The sequence below is a fragment of the Lactuca virosa genome, chromosome 7, assembly GCF_052849685.1.
Source record: "Lactuca virosa cultivar CGN04683 chromosome 7, Lactuca_virosa_CGN04683_v6, whole genome shotgun sequence".
NCBI classification, from domain to species: Eukaryota; Viridiplantae; Streptophyta; class Magnoliopsida; order Asterales; family Asteraceae; genus Lactuca; species Lactuca virosa.
The window spans coordinates 131,017,947-131,045,435 of record NC_136432.1 but is presented as its reverse complement, the minus strand read 5'-3'; the positions used below and the strand labels follow the sequence as shown (position 1 = coordinate 131,045,435).

At 34.1% G+C, this 27,489-nt stretch overlaps 1 protein-coding gene across 1 annotated transcript; it reads right to left on the bottom strand.

The window, feature by feature from the left end:
* Positions 1–24,509: 24,509 nt before the first annotated feature.
* On the bottom strand, positions 24,510–27,139 carry LOC145125799 ((S)-coclaurine N-methyltransferase-like). The gene is made up of 8 exons (XM_079061212.1): positions 26,858–27,139; positions 26,313–26,421; positions 25,981–26,205; positions 25,800–25,899; positions 25,592–25,702; positions 25,276–25,359; positions 25,110–25,168; positions 24,510–25,004 (listed from the first exon to the last, which is right to left on the bottom strand). The coding sequence occupies exons 1-8, from the start codon at positions 27,042–27,044 to the stop codon at positions 24,812–24,814; spliced, it is 1,068 nt and encodes a 355-aa protein (XP_078917338.1). The 5' UTR covers positions 27,045–27,139; the 3' UTR covers positions 24,510–24,811.
* Between the last annotated feature and the right edge of the window lie 350 nt (positions 27,140–27,489).

The following is a 27,489-nucleotide window of genomic DNA, read 5'->3' as shown; positions in this document are numbered from 1 at the left end:
GGGGGGGAATACAAGTTGAACACAATGTTAATTGTGTAAATTTTTTTCTATAAACATCATTTTAACAGATTGATTATGTATTTATAAGTGATCAAAACATTTCAAAAACACTTTTAAAGTTATGTTACTTTATAGTTTATAAAACTCCGTTTTTAAAGTACAATCATGTCACACCCCGAAACCGTGATGGCGGAAACGTTCCGGGGTGGAGGACGTCATACGTAGTATCACAACAATTGTATCATAGCAAGCATAGTAAACACAACCAGACATTGAATACATATGTGAAAAAGGTTTACATTGTTTAATACATAGTTTTATTCATATCAAAAGTAAAATAGACAGACGCGACTCTAACGCTTCGTCTTCTCCGAACTCCTGGAAGTACCTGTTTACTAATTCCCTGAGAATACAAGCAGTTTTTAAAGAATATCAGCATAAAGTTGGTGAGTTCATAAGCATTTAGTTTTAGTGAGAAAATGTTCTTTGAATCCATTTGAAAAGTGTTCTTCAAGAAAATCCTGTATTTTCTTATGAAAAGCGATCTGAAAGAGTGTCTATTAGTAGAAAATAAACCATCAGTTTTAGAAAACATGTTATCCGTACTAGAGGTAGAGTGCCAGTTTAGAAGTCCTTGATTACTATCAGCATATATAAAAGTAGTTTTATTACTTAAAATAAAACAAATGAAGAATAGAGTCCGTAAACAAAGTTAGTTTATACTTATTTGCGAGTCGTATAACCATACTTGATATGACCGAGAGACCTTTATAACGTTCTTCAGGCGTTAAGATAAATGACATTTGTCCACCACAGGCATGCCTGCCTAACTGTAGCTAGCAGTTCTGGTGTGGGATTGTCAGTCCCGAATAGATCTATTCACTAGCGAGAAACAGTATAAAGCAATGATTATCCTTGAATAATAGTACTTTATACTCCTGAGAAAATATATAACATAAACTAAATCTGCCATAGTTTATATATATATTCATTTATGAAATCTGATTAGGTAGAGATGCCTAGAGGGTTATCCCAAACTATACCCGTTATAGTTTATTAGAGTTGATATAGAGCTGCTTTGTAAAAACCTTTCTGAAAGCTATGAAATTAGATTTCCAAAATAGTAGTTTCCCTTATGCTCAACATATTACAAAAAGAGATAAAATATCCGAATATGTTATTAACGTGGAAATCATTAGACTGCATTAATAAGTTTAAAACTTAATAAAATACTTTGAGTTTGGCTTGTATTCCCCCTGAAAACATTAAAAACACGGAAAATGTATGGGTATGAACTCACCTTTGGAAGATGTTTCGAAGGTAGATTCGCGTAAGGACAAGAAGTTCCACGACTGAATTACCAAGACACAACGAGTCCTAAATGACAATTAGAGACATATATAGCCATGAATATAGTGTTTAGAAGCAACTAAATGCAAGGGAACCCCCTTAGGGACTAGGAAACACTTGAACCAAGTGTTGGAATCACATGTGATTCACCTAAGGGAAGTGTACGGCCCATATGAAGTGTGTGCGGTCGTGGGTGTGCGGCCAGGTGGCGTGTGCGGCCGTACACAGGGGTGTGCGGCCGTACACCCTTCATATATGCCCCAAGAGTCGATTTTTTTAGCGTTTTAAGGTTCAAACCAAGTCCGACTAGAAGATAGGGAATCAAACTCTCACTTTGGTGGTTCTTTGAGGTGTGTACAGCCACCTTATGAAGGTGTGCGGCCGTACACCGTCATGTGATGAAGAACATGATGAACTTTGATGATTAAGGGCTTAGATCAATGGGTTCTTCATGTATGATAAGCTAGGTGATGGAAAACTCACGTTTTTGAGGCCTTGAGAGTGTTCTTGGATGAAGTTTTTAGAGAGAGAAAGTAGTGAGAGAAAGTAGGGTGCATCCAAATGAAAGGAATGAGTGAAGGGGTCACCCTATATAAATAGGGATGAGTGTGCGGCTGGAGGATGGGTGTGCGACCGTACACTCATGTGTGCGGCCGTACACACCTTCCAAGAGGGTGTATGGCCCGGTTTTCTCACTATGGGACGTGCTGACTCATTCCTAAACTCAACCTTCGTCAAATGCAAGCTTAGAACACTTAAACGGACCCTTAAACGGTGATAAAAGGTGACGGAGTCGAGTTTATCCTTGATAGAAGTTCCGGGTTGTCACATTATCCCCCCGTTAGAGGGAATTTCGTCCCGAAATTCAAGAATAAAGATGTACCCGTGGACTTGGAAATGATGGGGATACCTCTGTTTCCTTGAATCCTCGTGCTCCCAAGTGAAATCAGGACCCCGCTTGGCATTCCAGCGGACCTTCACTATCGGGATGCGGCTCTGTTTCGTACGTTTGACTTCCCGATTCATGATTTCGACAGGTTCTTCCACGAAGTGTAGACCCTCGCCTAATTCGATCTCGTCGAGAGGAATCACAAGTGTCTCATAGGACAGACACTTCTTTAGGTTCGACACGTGGTACGTTGCTGAGCTCTCGTGGTAACTGGAGTTTGTCTGCTTACGGGACCGATCCCATCAAGGATCTTGGACAGTCCCACGTATCTTGATTTTAGCCTTCAACGCCTCCTGAAGCGTATCAAGCCTTTTCCAGGGCGAGACCTGCAAAAGACACGTCCACCAATCTGGAACTCCAATGATTTTTGTCTCTCATCGGCGTAGCCCCTTTCGTACGATCTTTTTGGTCGTCTTATGGATGGTTTTAGGACTCGTGCGAGTGTTGTCGGGGACTTGACTCTTGACTATTTGCGTGTCGCCCTCCTCATTCCAGCACAGATGGGGTCTGTACTTATGGCTGTAGAGGGCTTCGAACGGTGCAACCTCGATACTGGGAAGGTCACCGTTGTTGCAAGAAAGTTCAATTAAGGGTAGATGTGTGTCCCTCAACGCATCTTCAATTGTCCGGATGGTTCCCTTATTTTGTCCTTCTCTTTGTGGATGATACTCTTCGTATGAATACTTTCGGGTTTCGAAGAGAGATGAATTTTCGAAGTTCGCATGTGGTTTGTCGTCACGAGCGACGGGAGTTTCGCGATCGAACGATTTAAGACAAAAGGGTTTGATATGACATAGACCCAGTGGGACTAAACAGAATGACGTCGAAGAATCGTGTGTTAAGTTAATCCGGGAGGATCATTTTGCTAACACATTGGTGTCCTAGATGAATGTCTCGGGTGTTTCCTGTGTTTGATTTGAACTTGGTGGGTACTACTAATACGAGGGTCCGGATGTTTTGAAACTATGAACTCTTGATGGATTGGTTCTTACTAGATCCCTCTATGATCGTTTGGTGTACACAAGCCATGTATAAATACAACTGACTCCAATGTATACACTAGGCTACCGTAATTTACCGATTAGGGCGCCAACTTTTAAAAGTAAGTTGTGATTTAATTTGGACGGGAAAGAAATCACGATTATGAATAATTATTAAGGTTTTTGAGAACGTACCCAGAACATTGTAGGGTTCTTTGATGCTTCCCATCTGCTGAGTTCAGACTCCTCCGGTCTCCTCATCATTCTTCTTTGTTGGACAGTCCCTTTTGAAATGTCCCATTTCGCCACATGCACAACACACTTGAATTGTGTTAGCATCGGTAATAGGAGGAATGTGTTGAGTCGGGGTCTTCGCGAAGCGAGCTTCCTTGCCATTATTAGCCCTTGGACAAATTCTTTTGAAATGTCCTACACTACCACAAAGGTAACAGGTTGGGCTAGCCCCAACATTGGCATTCAGAATGACGAACTCGACTAGGATCCTACATCTGCTGGAGGTGTGCCCCTTCCTGTTGCATCTGGTGCAATGCAGCACTCGACAGACTCCATAATGATGGTAGTTGCATATGCTGCAGTGCGGGAGGTTTCCGAAGTAAGATATGGTTGGGGTTGGAACAACGGGGATGTGGGGTATTGATTGTCCCAATTCGTTGCCTTTCAGTAGGTCCTTGGGTTGAACAACTTCCTTCGAACTTTCGCTTCGGGATGTTAGGTTGGGGATCAAGGGTGTCCTTTCTAGTAGGCACTTGTTGTTGAGGTTGGTTAACTCCAAGGTTTGGACTGCCATTAACACATCCACCCACATTCGTGTTGTTAGCGTTAAGAACAGCTAGGGCGGCTGCTACGGCTGCTGTGACAGTAGCTTGGAACGTAGCTGAATCCATCTAAAGGATTGGGGTTTTACCAGTGGGTTGGTTACGTTTCTTTGGAGGCATGATCCGCTACATGTCAAGAAAAGAAGCTTGTGAGCAATAATGGTTGCCTCTGGATGTATCCTAAATGTTTATCTATGCCTTGAGGTTTCCCGTTTTGCTTATCTGACTCTCATTGATTCGACCCACATCCCCATGATATGGTCTTAGCAAGGATTGAAAAGGTTTGAGCACACAAAGTTCACATACAATAAGTTTACGAACTCCTGGTTGCTCAGATCATCGGGCTGGCTGAGTAACTCTCATATTTTCGTCGGCTCTTGACGATATGGAGATTTGGCTATAAGGGTAGTTCCGAGGATCAAGTCGATACAGGATTCAACTTGGCACTCGGAAGAAATCCCTGGAATGTCTTTAAGGAAGACATTGGGAAAGTTGCAGACTTCGAAGATGCTCTCGAGGTCTTTAACTTCTTGCGTCTCATTGACAGCATGAGCCAGAAATGCATAGCATTCCTTCCGTAGATGCTCCTAGGCTTCGACGCATGAAATGATACTAAGGTTCGAACAGACTTATCACTGAAACCAGTGAGGACTCCGTCAGAAGGAAAGATTGAGACGAATTGCTTTCTTGAAGCAAAGGATATCAACACGATTTGGGGCTTAACCATTTCGTGCCGATTAGGATATCGAAGCTGATACGAAAATGATGGGGATAAGGAATAATCATCTAAGTACATCTTATGATTCATGTTTTGAGGACAAAACAGTGATGGGACCTTGATAAAGTTGCTTACTTTTCATGCTATCGATCTAAGGTATACTTTTGACAATGAAAATCTTCAACTGAAATGTGATAGCTGCCACCATTGTCGATATCAAGATTACACAGAGTTTGGAAAATTTGACCTAGGAGTAGGTCTACAACATACCAACAGAGGAACAATTTAACAACATAAAGAACTAGTGAATCGGTACTTGCAAGACAAGAATGTCTACAGAGAAAGGAGCTACTTAGAACATAAATAGGAAAGCTATTCTTTAAACCAAGAGGAAGGACAAGTAGAATATTTCCTACTGCCGACGGGCATTCCTCGGGCGGAACTGTAGGTTAGCCAGCTGGCGCTCCATGTCAAGCAGGCGGCTCTCGTATACTGATTGGCGTGCTCGGAGCTCTACGACCTCCGCTCGAGTTGCAGCTAGCTCTCGCTGCTGGGCTTTGTTGTCTCTCAAAATCCTCCCATGAGAAACCTCGAGACTGCGAATACGGTTTGTGTTGGCATCCGAGTCTGCCTCGAGTTCCACAGTTCGTTGAATGGCCACCACATTCATTTCGACATTGCGGGCCACTCGACGGACTATAGTTGGAAGGGCACTATCTGCGGAGCCTCCTCCGTCCACATTGTAGAAGCGGCGATCCCCATTATACAGGCAGGGTTGGCCTTGTTAGTGACTCCACTTATCCAGGCTTCCGACCCACATAGGCGTTGGGCCTTCGAGTACAAGCTGAGGGTTGGGATTTGGTATTGGGGCCACTGGGGGTAAGTTCTCGACTTCTGGTTCCGAGTCAGTCTCTTCAGGAAATGGTTCGGCAATGTCATCGTCAAAAGGGATTTCATGGTTTCCTTCTGGCTCTGGTTCGATCCATCCACCATCTCCTTGGTTGGGAAAGTACGGGTTGCCAGGAAGATGGAATCCAGCCATGCTATCTACGCGAGGTGAGGGTAAAGGAATAGTTAATAGGCATCAGATCTATTAATACTTCCAATGTATTATAGCTACATAATTGGTTCTTGAAGAATTGATTCTCGGGTAAGTTTCAGGTTTGGTTGTTATAGCATCTTAAAATACTCCTATAGTATTTTAATCCCTATGTTAAGCTCTAGAACTCTTCTGGTATCTAGGTAAGTTTTAGGCTTGTTGCAACACCACAGTCACTCCCAAACACATGTTGGTCATGTCTCGACTGAATATAGTTCATCAGGCTATATTCACCCTAGACATGATTACATAACTGCCTAGGTTTAACCGCGATGTCCAACATCCAATTACTTTTGTTTTGTTCTACTTACGACACGGATTCTGATACTCGGGTATGCTTATATACTTTTATAAAAATACTTGTATTTTTTAAAGTTTTTTTTAGTTTAGAGCACTTAGGCCCCTTAATATTTATAGTTGTATACCATGTAAGGTTCGGTATACTTAGTTCGCTATAAACAAGGGCTCTAATACCAATCTGTCACACCCCGAAACCGTGATGGCGGAAACGTTCCGGGGTGGAGGACGTCATGCGTAGTATCACAACAATTGTATCATAGCAAGCATAGTAAACACAACCAGACATTGAATACATATGTGAAAAAGGTTTACATTGTTTAATACATAGTTTTATTCATATCAAAAGTAAAATAGACAGACACGACTCTAACGCTTCGTCTTCTCCGAACTCATGGAAGTACCTGTTTACTAATTCCCTGAGAATACAAGCAGTTTTTAAAGAATATCAGCATAAAGCTGGTGAGTTCATAAGCATTTAGTTTTAGTGAGAAAATGTTCTTTGAATCCATTTGAAAAGTGTTCTTCAAGAAAATCCTGTATTTTCTTATGAAAAGCGATCTGAAAGAGTGTCTATTAGTAGAAAATAAACCATCAGTTTTAGAAAACATGTTATCCGTACTAGAGGTAGAGTGCCAGTTTAGAAGTCCTTGATTACTATCAGCATATATAAAAGTAGTTTTATTACTTAAAATAAAACAAATGAAGAATAGAGTCCGTAAACAAAGTTAGTTTATACTTATTTGCGAGTCGTATAACCATACTTGATATGACCGAGAGACCTTTATAACGTTCTTCAGGCGTTAAGATAAATGACATTTGTCCACCACAGGCATGCCTGCCTAACTGTAGCTAGCAGTTCTGGTGTGGGATTGTCAGTCCCGAATAGATCTATTCACTAGCGAGAAACAGTATAAAACAATGATTATCCTTGAATAATAGTACTTTATACTCCTGAGAAAATATATAACATAAACTAAATCTGCCATAGTTTATATATATATTCATTTATGAAATCTGATTAGGTAGAGATGCCTAGAGGGTTATCCCAAACTATACCCGTTATAGTTTATTAGAGTTGATATAGAGCTGCTTTGTAAAAACCTTTCTGAAAGCTATGAAATTAGATTTCCAAAATAGTAGTTTCTCTTATGCTCAACATATTACAAAAAGAGATAAAATATCCGAATATGTTATTAACGTGGAAATCATTAGACTGCATTAATAAGTTTAAAACTTAATAAAATACTTTGAGTTTGGCTTGTATTCCCCCCTGAAAACATTAAAAACACGGAAAATGTAGGGGTATGAACTCACCTTTGGAAGATGTTTCGAAGGTAGATTCACGTAAGGACAAGAAGTTCCACGACTTAATTACCGAGACACAATGAGTCCTAAATGACAATTAGAGACATATATAGCCATGAATATAGTGTTTAGAAGCAACTAAATGCAAGGGAACCCCCTTAGGGACTAGGAAACACTTGAACCAAGTGTTGGAATCACATGTGATTCACCTAAGGGAAGTGTACGGCCCATATGAAGTGTGTACGGTCGTGGGTGTGCGGCCAGGTGGCGTGTGCGGCCGTACACAGGGGTGTGCGGCCGTACACCCTTCAAATATGCCCCAAGAGTCGATTTTTTTAGCGTTTTAAGGTTCAAACCAAGTCCGACTAGACGATAGGGAATCAAACTCTCACTTTGGTGGTTCTTTGAGGTGTGTACAGCCACCTTATGAAGGTGTGCGGCCGTACACCGTCATGTGATGAAGAACATGATGAAATTTGATGATTAAGGGCTTAGATCAATGGGTCCTTCCTGTATGATAAGCTAGGTGATGGAAAACTCACGTTTTTGAGGCCTTGAGAGTGTTCATGGATGAAGTTTTTAGAGAGAGAAAGTAGAGAGAGAAAGTAGAGTGCAGCCAAATGAAAGGAACGAGTGAAGGGGTCACCCTATATAAATAGGGATGAGTGTGCGGCTGGAGGATAGGTGTGCGGCCGTACACTCATGTGTGCGACCGTACACTCATGTGTACGGCCGTACACTCATGTGTGCGGCCGTATACACCTTCCAAGAGGGTGTATGGCCTGGTTTTCTCACTATGGGACGTGCTGACTCATTCCTAAACTCAACCTTGGTCAAATGCAAGCTTAGAACACTTAAACGGACCCTTAAACGGTGATAAAAGGTGACGGAGTCGAGTTTATCCTTGATAGAAGTTCCGGGTTGTCACAAATCATAACTTAGTAGATAAATGAGTCTTTTCTTCAAGTCAATAACAGTTCAAGGTAAAGATGCTAGTAAACTATAATAGGTATAGTTTAGGGGTTTAGTTCACACTAGAACATTCTATAAAGAGAAACAGGGAGGTAGATACAATACACGATAACATAAAGAACATACTATAAAGAGAAACAGGGAGAAAGATACAATACAACAGAGAGACATACTATACACTATAACAAAGAGAACATACAATATACTATAACAGAAGAACAAATCATTATACCAATGATCACTAACGCATTGTTCTAAACAAAAGGTGATAATAAATTGGGTATACATGATCATATAACTTTAATGTGAATTTTACACGGCTTAGCAATTCGTTTGCTGAAGTCGCGTTTGGTAACCAGAATCTCTTGCAGGGAGAGCGTATAGTATGGGTACTATTCATCACATTATGACCTTAAGTAAACAAATTGGTTTTTAAGGTAGTCAGTACTTCAATAGTCAGTTTAAAAGACTACTGCATTACTTTCATTTTCCCATTTCTTTCATATTGTGATATCCTCACTTGAAAGATATTGCAAGCTATTTTCGAGTAAAGATAGTTATAAACTAGGGAAAACTTACATCATTACAAGAGACAAACAGAACAGTCGAGTCTTAGTACATTCAGTAGAAAGGGGCCTATAATGCTAACTTTATGATTCCTTAGTTTATACATCAGGGATATATATTAATCGGATCTGACAGGTAGTAGGATGTGTGTTTTCCGCTTCATTTCCTGTTCCTTGTTTGGTTGTGGGCTTAGAGCAGATTCACCCAGCCTACTATCTATCCGATCTTAGCTATATATATTCCGTATACACTAAGTAATCATAAGGAGTACCAGGTATGGGTCAGGTCATAGTACACTAATTCAATACACCGTTTCCTAGTACCAAACATACTTTTCAGGTAGAACATTTGGTAGACAAAACTAGAAACTTACAAGAAAAAGGGTTTAATCCATTTTATTAAACCAATATAACTTAAAGGACCTTAGGTGGTTAATTCTATAATACCTTAGTTTATACATCAGGGTTATATATAATTAATACCCGATAGGTAGTTGGATGTGTGCTTTCCGCCTTACTTCCTGTTCCTTGTTTCGTTGTGGGCTTAGGGCAGATTCACACAATTAACTATCCATTCGATATTAGATTATATATAGCCTGTATAAACTAAGTGATTATAGAAGGAACTATTGTGGTTACTATTTTTACTAAAAGAAATAAGGGTTTTCTTAAAGAATGTTTTCATCAAATATAAAGGAACTATTACAGTTAACTCCGTGAGTACTAAGTGAATACGCCCGAGTTATATACAACGAAGATCTAACAAACAATGGGATGTGTGCTTTCCGCCTCATTTGCTGTTCCTTGTTTGGTTGTGGGCTTATGGCAGATACACACAATCGACTGTTTGTTTACTCTGGGTTTTATATAACTTGTATCCATTTAGTACTCATAGAAAGGATTGTAGAGTCATTTTTACTTACCTTTCATAAAAGCAGGAAATATAGGATTTTCTGGAGGAACAAGCGAACTTTTCTAAAAAGAACTTTCAACTTACATTACATCACTAAAATCTTATGAACTCACCAGCTTAAATGCTGATCTACGCTTTCAAATAACTTGTATTCTCGGGAGACCAGTAGACAAGTATGCACACTGGGATTCAGAAGATGGAGCATAGTAGCTTCATGTCTTGTTTTGTTATTTACTTTTGTAGTCTATCTTATGTGAACCACATACTTTGTAAACACTTTCTTTCTAATGAAATGGTTGCTTACTAGTTTGATTACTATGATGCATGTCTTGTGATACTAAACATGACGTCCTCCACCCCTGAACGTTTCCGCCGTTTTGGTTTTGGGGTATAACAGCTGCCCCGTGTTCCGACCTGGTGAGTCATCCGAAGCGAGGTCCAATCCAGCTCCGCCGCGTGTCACATCAGTTGCGTGTCCGAAGCGAGTCACGTCTCGCCTGCGAGCTTCCAATGCGCGTCTTACCCCCTCGCATCCGAAGCCTACACGTGCCTCTCCTCCCTTCTTCGGCCGAACCCTCGCAGGGTATAAAAGGAGTTGCGAACCCTCCCGGTTCTTACACCTTTTTCACACCAATTTGCATATATTTTCACTATTTTCACTCCTTTAAACTCTCTTACAACCCCCCGAAGTCTCGGTAATATATTTAACACCCAAAGAACATCCCGATGCACCTGAAGCCCGTAATAAAAGAGTCTTTTGGTTTCTAAACCCGACCCTCGCAAAGCCCGATTTTCAGCAATAAAGCCTTTCTAGCAACGAAGTGCTGCTCAATTCTTCACTACAATCAAGTGAGTTTATACCCCTATATTTTCACTATTTTTATAATGTTTTAAGGGGGAAAATACAGGTAAAATACAAAGAATTCTTGTATAAACAACAAAAAAATTTCAAATAGTTTACAATTGTTATAAACAAACTATTTTACCGGTTCGGAATTTATTACAAAAATAAACATATAAATTATAATAGGTATAATTTATGGGTGATGCATATTTATCAATACACTTTATGGAACTACATACTGCTTTCTATATTCAGAATAACTTATGAAAATAACCATGTAAATTATATTAAATATAATTTATGAGATATTTATAGTTTATTTATACTAAACGGAGTGAAAATACAAAGTACTGGGTTTATACTAAACGGGGTACAAATACAACGTACCGGGTTTATACTAAACGGAGTACAAATACAAAGTACTGGGTTTATACTAAACGGGGTACAAACACAACGTACCTGGTTTATACTAACGGGGTACAAATACAACGTATCGGGTTTATACTAAACGAGGTACAAATACAACGTACTAGGTTTATACTAACGGGGTACAAATACAACGTACCGGGTTTATACTAAATGGGGTACAAATACAACGTACTGGGTTTATACTAACGAGGTACAAATACAAATTATCGGGTTTATCCTAATGCGGAACAAATACAAAGTACTGGTTTACAACAAAGAGAACATAACAAAATAGAAAATATTCTTTTTATAGTTTTATCGTAAACTAAAAGTATGTTACACTATTTTATAGTACAACAATAATTGCACAAAACGGTTTTTTGGTATTAAAACTACTTTTCAGTTATATTAGAAAATATTGGATTTTCTGGAACAACAAACATGATTACTATTTCAAGAAATAAACAACAAGCCTCTAAACATAAATACTTATGAACTCACCAACTTAATTGTTGACACTCTTTTCAAAACTACTTGTATTATCAGGGAATCGATAAATCGGGTACCTACAAGTTTTTGAGGAAGACCGAGTTTCATATAATTATGTCTATTTATTATACTTTTTGGTGTCAAATATACAATGATTTGAATACGGATGTAAAGTTATATTTTATCAATGTAATGAATGTTGTACTTTGATTACTATTGTGCATTGTTGTGTTGGAGTTATCTGCATAAATAAAACAGTAAACACACCATTAATATCATTTCTATTGTATATCGAAAGAGAGAATAATGTTTTACCGATGGCAGAAGAATGAGAAGCAGGATTGCACACAGTAGATATGGAGAGTATGGAGGCTGAGAAAGGAAAAGGGATTTGGGGTTTTTGTGCGTAACATAGGAAGCTGGTCGGCCTTATAAAACTGAAAACTCTATAACTTATTTTCGAGAATTAAAATTTAAATTTTTTAATAAAATAAATAAGATACAACTAAAAATTTTCAAGTTCAAACAACTAATGAATTAAAATGTAGATTGACATTAGCAAGCTAAATAAAAATAATATACTTATAAAACAATTAAAATACAACATTTGTTGTATTATTAGGGTTAAAGGGATAACATTTTTTGAGTTATCAAGTTTTTAAGATATAACAATATGTAATTAAATACTTTTTCCGCAATTTGAATATCAATAATCATAAAATCATAATGACCTTATATTTAGTTATTTGTGCTTAATTGTATTGAAATTTTAACTTATCATTTTCTAAAAGGTGGGAAAACAATAATAACTACCTTGAATACTATCAAAAATAATAAATTTTAAGTAATAATTATTTTAAAAGAAACTACTTATTAATTTATAACAGAAGAAAATTATTAAAATAGTCATTGTCAAAAAAATTAATTGTTTTCATTTTTCTTTTGCAAATTAGAAAAGAAAAATATGGAAAGTTTAATGTTTGATCAATTACATATTTGGACCTACAGTACTAGACTATTTTGAGATATGTTTTGTTTTTAATAGGGTTGAATACTTATCCTGTGAATGGGTTGAATGTCCTATCCTATGAATGGGTTGAATGTCAAATACAAAAACTAAGTCTAAGATTCGCTATTGGGCTTGAAAAAAAAATCATGATGAAACAATAATAAACTTTATTATTTCTTTTTAACGGAAGACTTGGAATGATTATAAACATCAAATTTAAGTTTTTTTAATGAAAGGGATAGATAGAATAATTATGAAATTTATTTTGGAAACGGAACTTTCCTAACAAATGTTCCGGTCAGTTTTTGCGCACCGACTAAGAAGTTGTTTGGGAGTTCATTTTGAAGTTAAATGTTTTTTTTTTTTTTTTTTGCCAAAAATGATTTATTGACTTATGAAGGTGAGAAAATGAGTTTTAAGTGGTGGAGTTATCTGCATAAATAAAATAGTAAACACACCATTAATATCATTTCTATTGTATATCGAAAGAGAGAATAATGTTTTACCGATGGCAGAAGAATGAGAAGCAGGATTGCACACAGTAGATATGGAGAGTAAGCATGCTGAGAAAGGAAAAGGGGTTTGGGGTTTTTGTGCGTAACATAAGAAGCTGGTCGGCCTTATAAAACTGAAAACTCTATAACTTATATTCGAGAATTAAAATTTAAATTTTTTAATAAAATAAATAAGATACAACTAAAAAATTTCAACTTCAAACAACTAATGAATTAAAATGTAGACTGACATTAGCAAGCTAAAAAAATAATATACTTATAAAACAATTAAAATCCAACATTTGTTGTATTATTAGGGGTTAAAGGGATAACATTTTTTGAGTTATCAAGTTTTTAAGATATAACAATATGTAATTAAATACTTTTTCCGCAATTTGTATATCAATAATCATAAAATCATAATGACCTTATATTTAGTTATTTGTGCTTAATTGTATTGAAATTTTAACTTATCATTTTCTAAAAGGTGGGAAAACAATAATAACTATGTTGAATACCATCAAAAATAATAAGTTTTAAGTAATAATTATTTTAAAGGAAATTACTTATTAATTTATAACATAAAAAAATTATTAAAATAGTTATTGTCAAAAAAATTAATTGTTTTCATTTTTCTTTTGCAAATTAGAAAAGAAAAATATGGAAAGTTTAAGGTTTGATCAATTACATATTTGGACCTACAGTAGTAGACTATTTTGGGATATGTATTGTTTTTAATAGGGTTGGATACTTACCCTGTGAATGGGTTGAATGGCCTATCCTGTGAATGGGTTGAATGTCAAATACAAAAACTAAGTCTAAGATTCGCTATTGGGCTTGAAAAAAAAATCATGATTAAACAATATTAAACTTTATTATTTCTTTTATAACGGAAGACTTGGAATGATTATAAACATCAAATTTAAGTTTTTTTTAATGAAAGGGATAGATAGAACAATTATGAAATTTATTTTAGAAACAGAACTTTCCTAACAAATGTTCCGGTCAGTTTTTGCACACCGATTAAGAAGGTGTTTGGGAGTTCATTTTGAATTTTAATTTTTTTTTTGCCAAAAATGACTTATTGACTTATGAAGGTGGGAAAATGAGTTTTAAAAAAATGTTTGGATTAGATTTTTAGTGACAAAAGTCAATAAGTCAATAAATTAAAATGTGTTTGACTTAAAATTGTCTTTTGTTTGTTTTTAGTCTATAAGTTAAAAATCATTTCAAAAAGTCATAATTTGTTACATCTTGAAAACTCTTTTTCAAATGCTAAAACAAAAATGAGTTTTAAAAGTCTTTATTGGGTATCCAAACATTTTTTTTTAATTTATTGACTTTTCAAGAAGTCAATAAGTTAACAAAGAGTTTTTAGATGAACAACCAAACACCATCTAATCTCTCGCTACAAATATGAAGCTATGTCTCAGAAGTCCCTGCAGACGAACGTCACATGGGCTGAGTATGTCACACCCCCAAACCAGAACGGCGGAAACGTTCGGGGGCGGAAGACTTCATGTAAGTATCACAACACATGCAATATAGTAATCCAAGTACAAACAACCATTTCATTAATAAGTATAAGTTTTACATAAGTGTTTAAACATTACATATTCAAACACCAAAGTAGGTACAGTAGAAGACAAGAGTCGCGGTACGGTACTAGGTAGTCTTCTCAAAAGCTTCGGGAGTGTACCTGTCTACTGGATTCCTGAGAATACAAGTTATTTGGAAAGAGTAGATCAACATTTAAGCTGGTGAGTTCATAAGTATTTTAGTTCTGTTAACTATACCCTAAGTTCTTTGGATAAGTTCACTGGTTCCTCCAGAAAATCCTATATTTCCTAAGGTGATTAACTGATAACCTCAATAGTTTCCCTCTGTAATTACTTAGTTTATACTAATTATATATAACCTAATATCGAGTGGACAGTTAAATGGGTGTATCTGCCCTAAGCCCACAACCAAACAAGGAACAGGAAGTAAGGCGGAAGTCACACATTTCACTGTCAATCGGATATTACTTATGTATAACTATGATCTAAAAACTAAGGAATTATAGAATTAACCACTAGAGGTCCTTTGTGTTATACTAGTTTAAAGAGATTGAATGACTAAGTTCCATTTGATAAGTAGTTTAATTCCATAAACCGTTTCATTTGTAAAAGTGGTTTAATCCCATAAATCGTTTCCTTTGTAAAAGTGGTTTAATCCCATAAACCGTTTCCTTTGTAAAAGTATTCTTAGTTATATCTGTTCTACAGTAAAACATTAGTATTAATCCTGAAAAATATTATATTATCCATAATACTACCTTGTGGTTTTAAATGTTCCAAAACCAGAAGTACAAGTATATTTACCATACTTGATTTCTTGATACGTAGCTTTTACTGTAAGTAAAAACTAACAGAAGGTATATATTGGTCGGGATGTAATTATCTTTTCTTACTGTTTTAAGAGAAGTATATTACTTAGTAATTTACTCGTTGTTTTATCCATGTGAGTTCTATTAACCATACTAATATGACTGATATGCCTGATGCGACGTTCTTCAGGCGTCGGAAACGGTATGACATTTGATACCCTAGGCCTGCCGGCCAAACTGTAGCAAACAGCAAATGTGCGGGATTGTCAGTCCCATATAGATCTATACACAAATTCACGCTCTCCCTACAAGAGATTCTGGTTAATAAGTCAGGACTTAAGGTCGTACTTAGATAAGTACACCATGAAGAGTCTCACAAATTTATTGTTTCAACGAGATTTACGATGTATTATTACCCCGTGATTGCTAACCCTGGTACGTTGTATTTGTACCTTTGTTAATGCAAACCTGGTATGATGTATTATTACCCCGTGATCGCTAACCCTGGTACTCTGTATCGTACCTTTGTTAATGCAATCCCGGTATGATGTATTATTACCCCGTGATCGCTAACCCTGGTACTCTGTACCGTACCTTTGTTAATGCAATACCGGTATGATGTATTATTACTTCTTTAATATGTTGTTCATATATTAAAGGTATTATACATATCCTGGTATAGTTAAATGAATTTTGGTACTTTCCTTGGAATGTGAACCATACTTGTGTATTTAGTTTTGAATCATAAATTATACCTATTATAATTTATATGTTCTATCAGATTAGCACAATTTCTCATGGATGAACACCTTTGCTCAGCATGATACAAAGGTAATGATACCGAAAGGAGTAACCTTTTATACTCATATATGCATAATATATATATATATATATATATATATATATATATATATATATATATATATATATATATATATATATATATATATATATATAATTAAGAAGGAAACGACCTTCGGACAAATAATACAACCTTAATTCCACATCCAAACAAGGAAAAGGAAATAAGATAATTCATTAGTCCTAAGCCCTTCAAATCTTATTTATATATTTATACATATATAAACATGATTTTGGAATTTATAATTTGAAATAGTTTATTAAAAACCTTTTTTTTCAAAGAATTTAACGGAGTCTACATGACTTTAAAGATTTAACATGGCTTTAAGTCATTTTGGAAGCATTTGGTAATCCTTAAAAGCATAAGGAAAGCCTTTGTGTGATTATTATCACATACAGTTATTAACATAATTTAATATTGTGTTAAACTTGTATTCCCCCCTAAAAAGCATTTAAAAACCATTAAAAAGGTAAATTATAGGGGTATGAACTCACTTTGATAAGCGGTGATCCGAGCAGCGTTTCGTTTCCCGGAAAGGAGTTTCTTTGACGAGAAACCGGCTCAAATCGGACAGAGTTTCGACTGGAGAGAGGTTAACTTCTCGAGAATTCCGGGGCTCCGGGGCTTGCTTCGGGTTTTAGACACGATACCGGGGCCTTGGGGGGTCGTGAGAAAGTTTACGGGGTGAAAAGGTGAAAAAGGGTGAAAAATGGGGTGAAATTCCTCTCAAATCCGAGAAGTCTCGCACCCTTTATATAGGGGTGCGAGGGTTCGGCCGAAGACGTGTGTCATCGGACAGGTGGCGAAGCGAAGAAGGAGTCAGCAGCCACGTGTCATCAGCTGCGAAGGCCACATGCGAGGCTCGGACAGGTGGAGGCTTCGGACTGGACCGGACTTCGGTCCAATGGGAAGAGGGCACGAAGGTCCGAGGGGTGTCCGAGGGGTATCTGCGGGGTGTCTTATGCGAATGTGTCTGATGCTTAGTGGACCGCAGACTTGGTCGAATCAGAAGGCGACATGGCGAACTTCGGTCCTATCAGGAGGTGACACGTGGAGGCTCGCATGCAAGGATGACATGTCCGAAGCCACCTATGCGAAATTGCCCGGTTTTCAAGATTTTCTTGATTTTTGTGCCAAAAACTTGTGAAATTCATAACTTTCGCATACGAGCTCCGTTTTTGGCGTTCTTTATATGCACGCGTAGGTAAAATTATACTCTACGACTTTCGTTTAGACTTCGTCGGCTGATTTTGAATTTATTTTTAATATTATTATTTTTAACAGACTGGGACAGGAAATCCGTTAAAAATTCATAACTTCTTCATCCGACGTCCGTTTTCGTCTGTCTTTTTACCGTTGTGCTACTTTTGACGAGACCTTCGATTCTCGTTTAAGTTGCGTCGGCTAAATATTGATCGATTTATATTTCGAATTTTTAGGTGTCTACTGCTAAACCGAAACTTAGAAAAATCATAACTTCCTCATACGAAGTCAGATTTTTACGTTCTTTTTATGAACGTTCTCGGTTTAACATATTCTACAACTTTCATTTAGATTGGTAAGGCTAAAAAGCCTTTTTATCGAAAATTCACTTTTTACACTCAACAGTGTTTTGCTGGTTTTTTCGCGGATTTTCGATTGGTCATAACTTCTTCGTTATAACTCGGATTTCAGTGTTCTTTATATTTTTGGAAACCTTGTTACAAACTCTACCACTTGGTTCATCCCAATTACGATTATTGATCAATTTATTTTTGACCAAAATTTGACTGGTGTCACAGAGTAGTGTCATGATTTAAACATGAATCAATAGATTATCCACCATATTTTCCACATGTCCTACCAAATCACCACTACCCAAATGGTTAACAATATTAAACTTGAATATTTATTTTTTAATGGGAAACATAAATAGAACAATTATAAAATAATATGAAACAATACCAAACTTGAGTATTTTTTTAATGGAAGACTTAAATAGAATAACTATAAAATTTTAGAAAACAATATTAAACTTGAGTATTTTTTTAAGCATGATTGCACACTGTAGATATGGAGAGTATGGAGGTTGAGAAAGGAAAAGGGGATTGGGGTTTTTGTGCGTAACATAAGAAGCTGGTCGGCCTTATAAAACTGAAAACTCTATAACTTATATTCGAGAATTAAAATTTAAATTTTTTAATAAAATAAATAAGATACAACTAAAAAATTTCAACTTCAAACAACTAATGAATTAAAATGTAGATTGACATTAGCAAGCTAAAAAAAATAATATACTTATAAAACAATTAAAATCCAACATTTGTTGTATTATAAGGGGTTAAAGGGATAACATTTTTTGAGTTATCAAGTTTTTAAGATATAAGAATATGTAATTAAATACTTTTTCCGCAATTTGTATATCAATAATCATAAAATCATAATGACCTTATATTTAGTTATTTGTGCTTAATTGTATTGAAATTTTAACTTATCATTTTCTAAAAGGTGGGAAAACAATAATAACTACCTTGAATACCATCAAAAATAATAAGTTTTAAGTAATAATTATTTTAAAGGAAATTACTTATTAATTTATAACTAGAAAAAAATTATTAAAATAGTTATTGTCAAAAAAATTAATTGTTTTCATTTTTCTTTTGCAAATTAGAAAAGAAAAATATGGAAAGTTTAATGTTTGATCAATTACAAATTTGGACCTACAGTAGTAGACTATTTTGGGATATGTATTGTTTTTAATAGGGTTGGATACTTACCCTGTGAATGGGTTGAATGACCTATCCTGTGAATGGGTTGAATGTCAAATACAAAAACTAAGTCTAAGATTCGCTATTGGGTTTGAAAAAATAAATTCATGATTAAACAATATTAAACTTTATTATTTCTTTTATAACGGAAGACTTGGAATGATTATAAACATCAAATTTAAGTTTTTTTTTTAATGAAAGGGATAGATGAACAATTATGAAATTTATTTTAGAAACGAAACTTTCCTAACAAATGTTCCGGTCAGTTTTTGCGCACCAACTAAGAAGGTGTTTGGGAGTTCATTTTGAATTTTAATTGTTTTTTTTTTGCCAAAAATGACTTATTGACTTATGAAGGTGGGAAAATGAGTTTTAAAAAATGTTTGGATTAGATTTTTAGTGAAAAAAGTCAATAAGTCAATAAATTAAAATGTATTTGACTAAAAATTGTCTTTTGTTTGTTTTTAGTCTATAAGTTAAAAATCATTTCAATAAGTCATAATTTGTTACATCTTGAAAACTCTTTTTCAAATGCTAATACAAAAATGAGTTTTAAAAGTCTTTATTGGGTATCCAAACATTTTTTTTAACTTATTGACTTTTCAAGAAGTCAATAAGTTAACAAAGAGTTTTTTGATGAACAACCAAACACCATCTAATCTCTCGCTACAAATATGAAGCTATGTCTCAGACTGAAGTCCCTGCAGACAAACGTCACATGGGCTGAGTAGTGTCATGATTTAAACATGAATCAATAGATTATCCACCATATTTTCCACATGTCTTACCAAATCACCACTACCCAAATGGTTAACAATATTAAACTTGAATATTTATTTTTTAATGGGAAACATAAATAGAACAATTATAAAATAATATGAAACAATACCAAACTTGAGTATTTTTTTAATGGAAGATTTAAATAGAATAACTATAAAATTTTAGAAAACAATATTAAACTTGAGTATTTTTTTAAGCAGGATTGCACACAGTAGATATGGAGAGTATGGAGGCTGAGAAAGGAAAAGGGGTTTGGGGTTTTTGTGCGTAACATAAGAAGCTAGTCGGCCTTATAAAACTAAAAACTCTATAACTTATATTCGAGAATTAAAATTTAAATTTTTTAATAAAATAAATAAAATACAACTAAAAAATTTCAACTTCAAACAACTAATGAATTAAAATGTAGATTGACATTAGCAAGCTAAATAAAAATAATATATTTATAAAACAATTAAAATCAAACATTTGTTGTATTATTAGGGGTTAAAGGGACAACATTTTTTGAGTTATCAAGTTTTTAAGATGTAACAATATGTAATTAAATACTTTTTCGGCAATTTGTATATCAATAATCATAAAATCATAATGAACTTATATTTATTTATTTGTGCTAATTGTATTGAAATTTTAACTTATCATTTCCTAAAAGGTTGGAAAACAATAATAACTACGTTGAATACCATAAAAAATAATAAGTTTTAAGTAATAATTATTTTAAAGGAAATTATTTATTAATTTATAACAGAAGAAAATTATTAAAATAGTTATTTTCAAAAAAAATAATTGTTTTCATTTTTCTTTTGTATATTAGAAAAGAAAAATATGGAAAGTTTAATGTTTAATCAATTACATATTTGGACCTAGAGTAGTAGATTATTTTGGGATAGATATTGTTTTTAATAGGGTTGAATACTTATCATGTGAATGGGTTGAATGTCAAGTACAAAAACTAAGTCTAAGATTCGCTATTGGGCTTGAAAAAAAAATCATGATGAAACATTATTAAACTTTATTATTTCTTTTTTAACCGAAGACTTGGAATGATTATAAACATCAAATTTTAGTTTTTTTTTTATTGAAAGGGATAGATAGAACAATTATGAAATTTATTTTGGAAATGGAACTTTCCTAACAAATGTTCTGGTCAGTTTTTGCGCACCGGCCAAGAAAGTGAACAACCAAACACCATCTAATCTCTCACTACAAACATGAAGCTATGTCTCAGAAAGTCCCTGCAGACGAACATCACTTGGGCTAAGTAGTGTCATGATTTAAACATGAATGAGTAGATTATCCACCATATTTTTCACATGTCTTACCAAATCACCACCACCCAAATGGTTAACAATATTAAACTTGAATATTTATTTTTTAATGGAAAACATACATAGAACAATTATAACATAATATGAAACCATACCAATCTTGAGTATTTTTTTAATGGAAGAGTTAAATAGAATAACTATAAAATTTTAGAAAACAATATTAAACTTGAGTATTTTTTTAAGCAGGATTGCACACTGTAGATATGGAGAGTATGGAGGTTGAGAATGGAAAAGGGGTTTGGGGTTTTTGTGCGTAACATAAGAAGCTGATCGGCCTTATAAAACTGAAAACTCTATAACTTATATTCGAGAATTAAAATTTAAATTTTTTAATAAAATAAATAAGATACAACTAAAATATTTCAACTTCAAATAACTAATGAATTAAAATGTAGATTGACATTAGCAAGCTAAATAAAAATAATATATTTATAAAACAATTAAAATCCAACATTTGTTGTATTATTAGGGGTTAAAGGGGTAACATTTTTTGAGTTATCAAGTTTTTAAGATATAACAATATAATTAAATACTTGTTCCGCAATTTGTATATCAATAATCATAAAATCATAATGACCTTATATTTAGTTATTTGTGTTTAATTGTATTGAAATTTTAACTTATCATTTTCTAAAAGGTGGGAAAATAATAACTACATTGAATACCATCAAAAATAATAAGTTTTAAGTAATAATTATTTTAAAGGAAATTACTTATTAATTTATAATAGAAGAAAATTATTAAAATAGTGATTGTCAAAAAATCAATTGTTTTCATTTTTCTTTTGCAAATTAGAAAAGAAAAATAATGGAAAGTTTAATGTTTTGATCAATTACATATTTGAACCTAGAGTAGTAGACTATTTTAAGCTAGGTATTGTTTTTAATATGGATACTTATCATGTGCAATGGATTGAATGTTTAGTATTTCTTTTTTAACGGAAAAGTTAGAATGATTATAAACATCAAATTTAAGTTTTTTTAATGAAAGGGATAGATAGAACAATTATGAAATTTATTTTGGAAACGAAACTTTCCTAACAAATGTTTCGGTCAATTTTCGCGCACCGACTAAGAAGGTATTTGGGATTTCATTTTGAAGTTAAATTTTTTTTTTTGCCAAAAATGACTTATTGACCTATGAAGGTGGGAAAATGAGTTTTAAAAAAAGTGTTTGGATTAGATTTTTAGTGACAAAAGTCAATAAGTTAATAAACTAAATATTGTTTGGCTTAAAATTGTCTTTTTTTTTTTTTTTTTTAGTCAAATAAGTTAAAAATCATTTCAAAAAGTCACAATTTGTTACATCTTGAAAACTCTTTTTCAAAGGCTAAAACAAAAATGAGTTTTAAAAATCATTATTGGGTATCCAAACACTTTTTTTTAACTTATTGACTTTTCAAGAAGTCAATAAGTTAATAAGGAGTTTTTAGATGAACAACTAAACACCATCTAATCTCTCGCTGCAAACATGAAGCTATGTCTCGGACTGAAGTCATTGCAGACGAACATCATATGGGATGAGTAGTGTCAGGATTTAAACATGAGTCAGTAGATTATCCATCATATCTTCCACATGTCTTACCAAATCACCACGACCCAAATGGTTAACAATATTAAACTTGAATATTTATTTTTTAATGTTTTAGAATAACTATAAAATTTTAGAAAACAATATTAAACTTGAGTATTTTTTAAGCAATTTCTATATGTAACCCCCCCCCCCCCCCCCTCTCTAAATGTAAGTGTAATAGTACTTGTACGTGATATCAAAACTATAAGTTTAATTAGAAGTGTATATTTAACTTTGTATTAGATAAACACCTTTTTATTGTTTTGCAAAAACTTAAACATACCAAAATGTTATAATGAAATACATATTGAAGCTTATATGCCTTTTTATTACCATTACTCTACTTATGGCATAACCATCAGATTGCAACATTAATCACATAAGAACAAAGACAATTTCACAGCATTAATCACATAAGAACAACGACAATTTCAGGTTGTTGTAGAGTATCTCAATAGAGTCGACCTCAGTCATGCATAGTAATGTTATGACCCAAAGATCTATAGATGTTTTTTTTAAAATTAGTTTTGTCATCTAAAAAGGGGTTGCGGCACAACTTCTTGTTTGTTTAGCTGCTACATCAATGTAAAACTTTTATGAAGTTAAATAAATTGAAAATTTCAGGAACAAAATTAGATAATAAAATAAAATAAAATAGTAAGGGGAAATATCATAGTATTTTTTTTATCAAAGAAACATAAATTACAACAAATATCAGAAAAGAAAAAGAAAAAAAAATACTGAAGAAGAAGAAGCTAAAAGTCTGATTTTTATCAAAGAAAGAGTATCACCAGGGTGACATCACAAGACTCGCTAGTATAATTATGTTGTGAGAAAACATTAGGGATGTAGATCGAATTGTATAAGCAGCAGAAAATATCAATGAAACAGTCGAATCTTGTGCAACAATTTGGTTCTAGTTTCTAATATACAATGTGATTAACATCCACTTGTTGGCATTGTCATTGTGTTTAGGGGAAAGTAATGAGGAACATTTGTATCCTCATGCTTTGAAAACAAGATTTGCAAGTTGTGTTAGGCATTGTTTTAATGAACGGAATTGTGTGAGAACTGATCCAAGACAATTTTTAGATGTTTATTCATGTAAGGAGGATATTTGTCACCTTGGCTGTGATGTGAATGTGAATGGTATTAAATTACTTTTCTTAGATGTTTTTAAAAACTAAGAAGTAATAAGTTGTTTTAGATAAGTAAAGAGTTACCGACTTTTAACCAAACACTAAAAATTTTGTTTATTAGTGGTGTCAAAATGTAATAAGTCAATAAACACTTTAAATAAACAATCTCAAGCACCCCTTAAAGTACACAACTTTTTAAGACAAAATAGTGAAATACTTCTTTAGTATTGTGAAAATTGCAACCACAATTGGCATGCTTAAAAAAAAAAAAAAAAAAAAAACTTGTAGATCAAAGTCAATATTGTTATTATCCTTTTGACAACAGTTCTATCCAATCCAGTCTGTTAATGTTACATAGTCTATGATTTATGTTACATAGTCTATGATTTTTGTTAACGATGCAACCATTTATAATCTGATTCAATTGTGTAGAACATAACCCAATATCCTCATGCTCTGAAACACACCAACTATCAATTCGAATGGAAAACTAATCAAAATTTTATTGTAATCAAAACCCTACACACATCACTAAACTTCCAAAATTATCGAAAACCAATAAAACTTAAAGAAAGCACACATTTTTCTTGTATTACAAGATTGAATTTATTGTACTGCATTTGACTTTGACTTTGACTGAAGATGGGACAAGGTGGATTAGACACCCGCCCTTGATCTCTAGTTTGTGAAAAAGACATGAATACCCTTTTCATCCCCATCATCAGGATAGCCCTAGAAAGCTTGTCTAGTCAAATTAACAAACAAAGCCTCAAGATTTTGCCATTATTTTTTCTTGAACAAGTAATGTGTAACCATCCAATCCTCTCCATTATTGTAACCGAATAATTCAGCAACTGAAATGAAGAATGTTCTCCAATAAACTGTCCATTTGACTGCTGAATCTTTCCCATATGTTGACTCCATTATCGGCTTTATTGATGCCATGTTTTTATCCATTCTCTTTAGCCACTCTTCACTAATATCATAAACAAAACCATCTCACAAATTAAAGGGGCTAAAATGTAAGATTCGAAACTACTAGGGGCTTAAGTGTAAGAAACCAGGCACATTCTTTGTTTACCTTGTTTGTGCATAATGTTTTCCATTCACAAGCCAGTGGTCAACTACAGAAACATCATCCTACAAAAATAATTAAACATCTATGAAGCCTTGTATTTATATTCAGATATTATTTTCTTAACAAGGGTATTTTGGTCTTTTACTAAGAATGGATTTTGAGAGATAACCTGAAAGTAAAGGAGAAGATTTGCTGAAGGCATTGTACCTCCACTGAAAAAGTACCTAGTTATCCAATCATCTTCACTCACATCCTGTGAAATTTGTTTATTTGAAATGTAAGGGTAAAACGGTCATTTAGTCTCGTTCAGACTGTTAATTCAGTCTAGAAAAGAAACACAACACTTTATCCAGACAAACATCCCTTAAGATTGGTATCGATGTCAACGGGAGAAAAAGGTGAAACAAGAAGTGACAAAGACTCGTTGTACAAAAGACGTTAATGCCCTCATACTCATCATAAATAAAAAAGTTTAGCATGCCTACCTCAAAGTGGTAAGCATATGTTTTATGGCAGAAGAAATGAACAAAGAGAAAAGCATCTTTTTTCATCCAATTTGATATCTTCTTGAGAAGATCTTTATAGTTTTTCATATGCTGTAAAAGCCAATAAAAAATCAAGCAAGATTAACAATAAACATTTTATTTATATTTTTTCATAAGAAATTTAACATGTTTTTACTTTTTATTATACCTCAAACATTTCAATTGAAAATATACGATCATATGATCCTTCCATTTCAAATGTGCTAATATCTGCCACAATTATCTCCACATTCTGCAGACCAAGTTTCCTGTATCAAAAAAAATAAATTATATTTTGTTATTGTTGAGAAAATAAATCATGGGAAATTTTGTAAAAAGTTAGGACTTACCCACACTGATCTTCAATGTGAGTTTTTTGGGTGACTGAATTGCAAATTCCAGTAACTTTACAATTACTAAACTTTTTAGCAATATATATAATTAAAGATCCCCAACCACATCCAACATCAAGAACAGTATGCCCATCTTTCAGTTGAGCTTTTTCACAGTAAAGCTCCAACATTGCCACCTCAGCATCCTCTAATGTGCTCAACTTGTCACGAAAATAACAACAGCTACAAAAAAATGCAACATACTTTCATTGATTTGTTTATTATAAAATCTAGCTAGTTATTTTATGCAATCTTGAATCAGAATTTGGAAAAAATGAAGAGATTGATACCTGTATTTGAAATTCTTCCCAAGCACAAGGTTGAAGAAGGAGGTAGGAAGCTCATAATGTTGAGTTTTAGCATCTTCTGTCTTCACAGCTATTGGCATTTCTTCTAATGCTGCAAGATAACCAATAATTTCACAAATAAATAAATGAATCATATATGTTCTTCCCAATTTTGGAAAGAAGACACTAAAACCGTGTTCAGTTACATAATTAGTCCCTCAAATTGGAGCATATTGTAATCGGACCCTTCAACCTTCCAAATAGGTTTCCAAATCGTCAACTTTTTGCTAAATTCGGGTTTTGACATTCCTAGAAATCAGTCTATTCCTTCAATAATCCATACACAGCTACTTTTGCTCCATAATTAACTCGAATTTAGTGCTAAGAGGAAGATTCGTAAAATTACATGTCTAATTATCCCAAATTTGGGAAAGTGAAAGTGAAACAAATGCGGTAATTAACTGAAATCGGTAGAACGATTCCAAATTAAAGGTACATTGGGTTTTGAGAACAAATAAGAGAGTTAGATTAGATAGATATGATCTTACAATGAACAAAAGCCATAAGGTCTTGGAGTTGTTCTTGAGAAGTGGGTTTGAAGCAGTTTCGAAGACGACCGGCTACAAGGAGACGAGTGAGCCTACGTATAACTGCGTCTGGAAGCAGATTGCGTTCGAGGGAAGTTAGCATCAGCTTCACGGTGGCGTTGTAGGGTACCTGTAGTAAGTTGCTCATTTCTGCGAATTTTGCGTTGAAGATAGGAGAAAGTGGTCGGAGAAGATAAGATTACAGTTAACTTATGGCGGGTGAAATTTAGACAAATAATTGATCTCACCAAACTTTTCAATTATTTATAGAGTAAATGACAGAAATAGTCCCTACTCAGGTATGGACCTATCTACAGTTTTTTTCAAGTTTTGGAAAATTAATGTCGACTGTCTTTATGGTTTTTAAATCGAGCACTTTTGGTCCCTGTAGTTGTTATCGTCTATGCCTCTCCCTTACTTTATAGCCATCACATATGTCATGTGAGGGCTTTTTAGTTTTTAGTCTTTTTCACCCCCCTCACGTTAACGTTTATATTATGAACCCATAACTAATTTGAAGAGTCGCCTTTTTAGTCTCTCTATCTCTATGTATATTATTAATATAATTGGTGCTTGATCACATAGTAAAATAT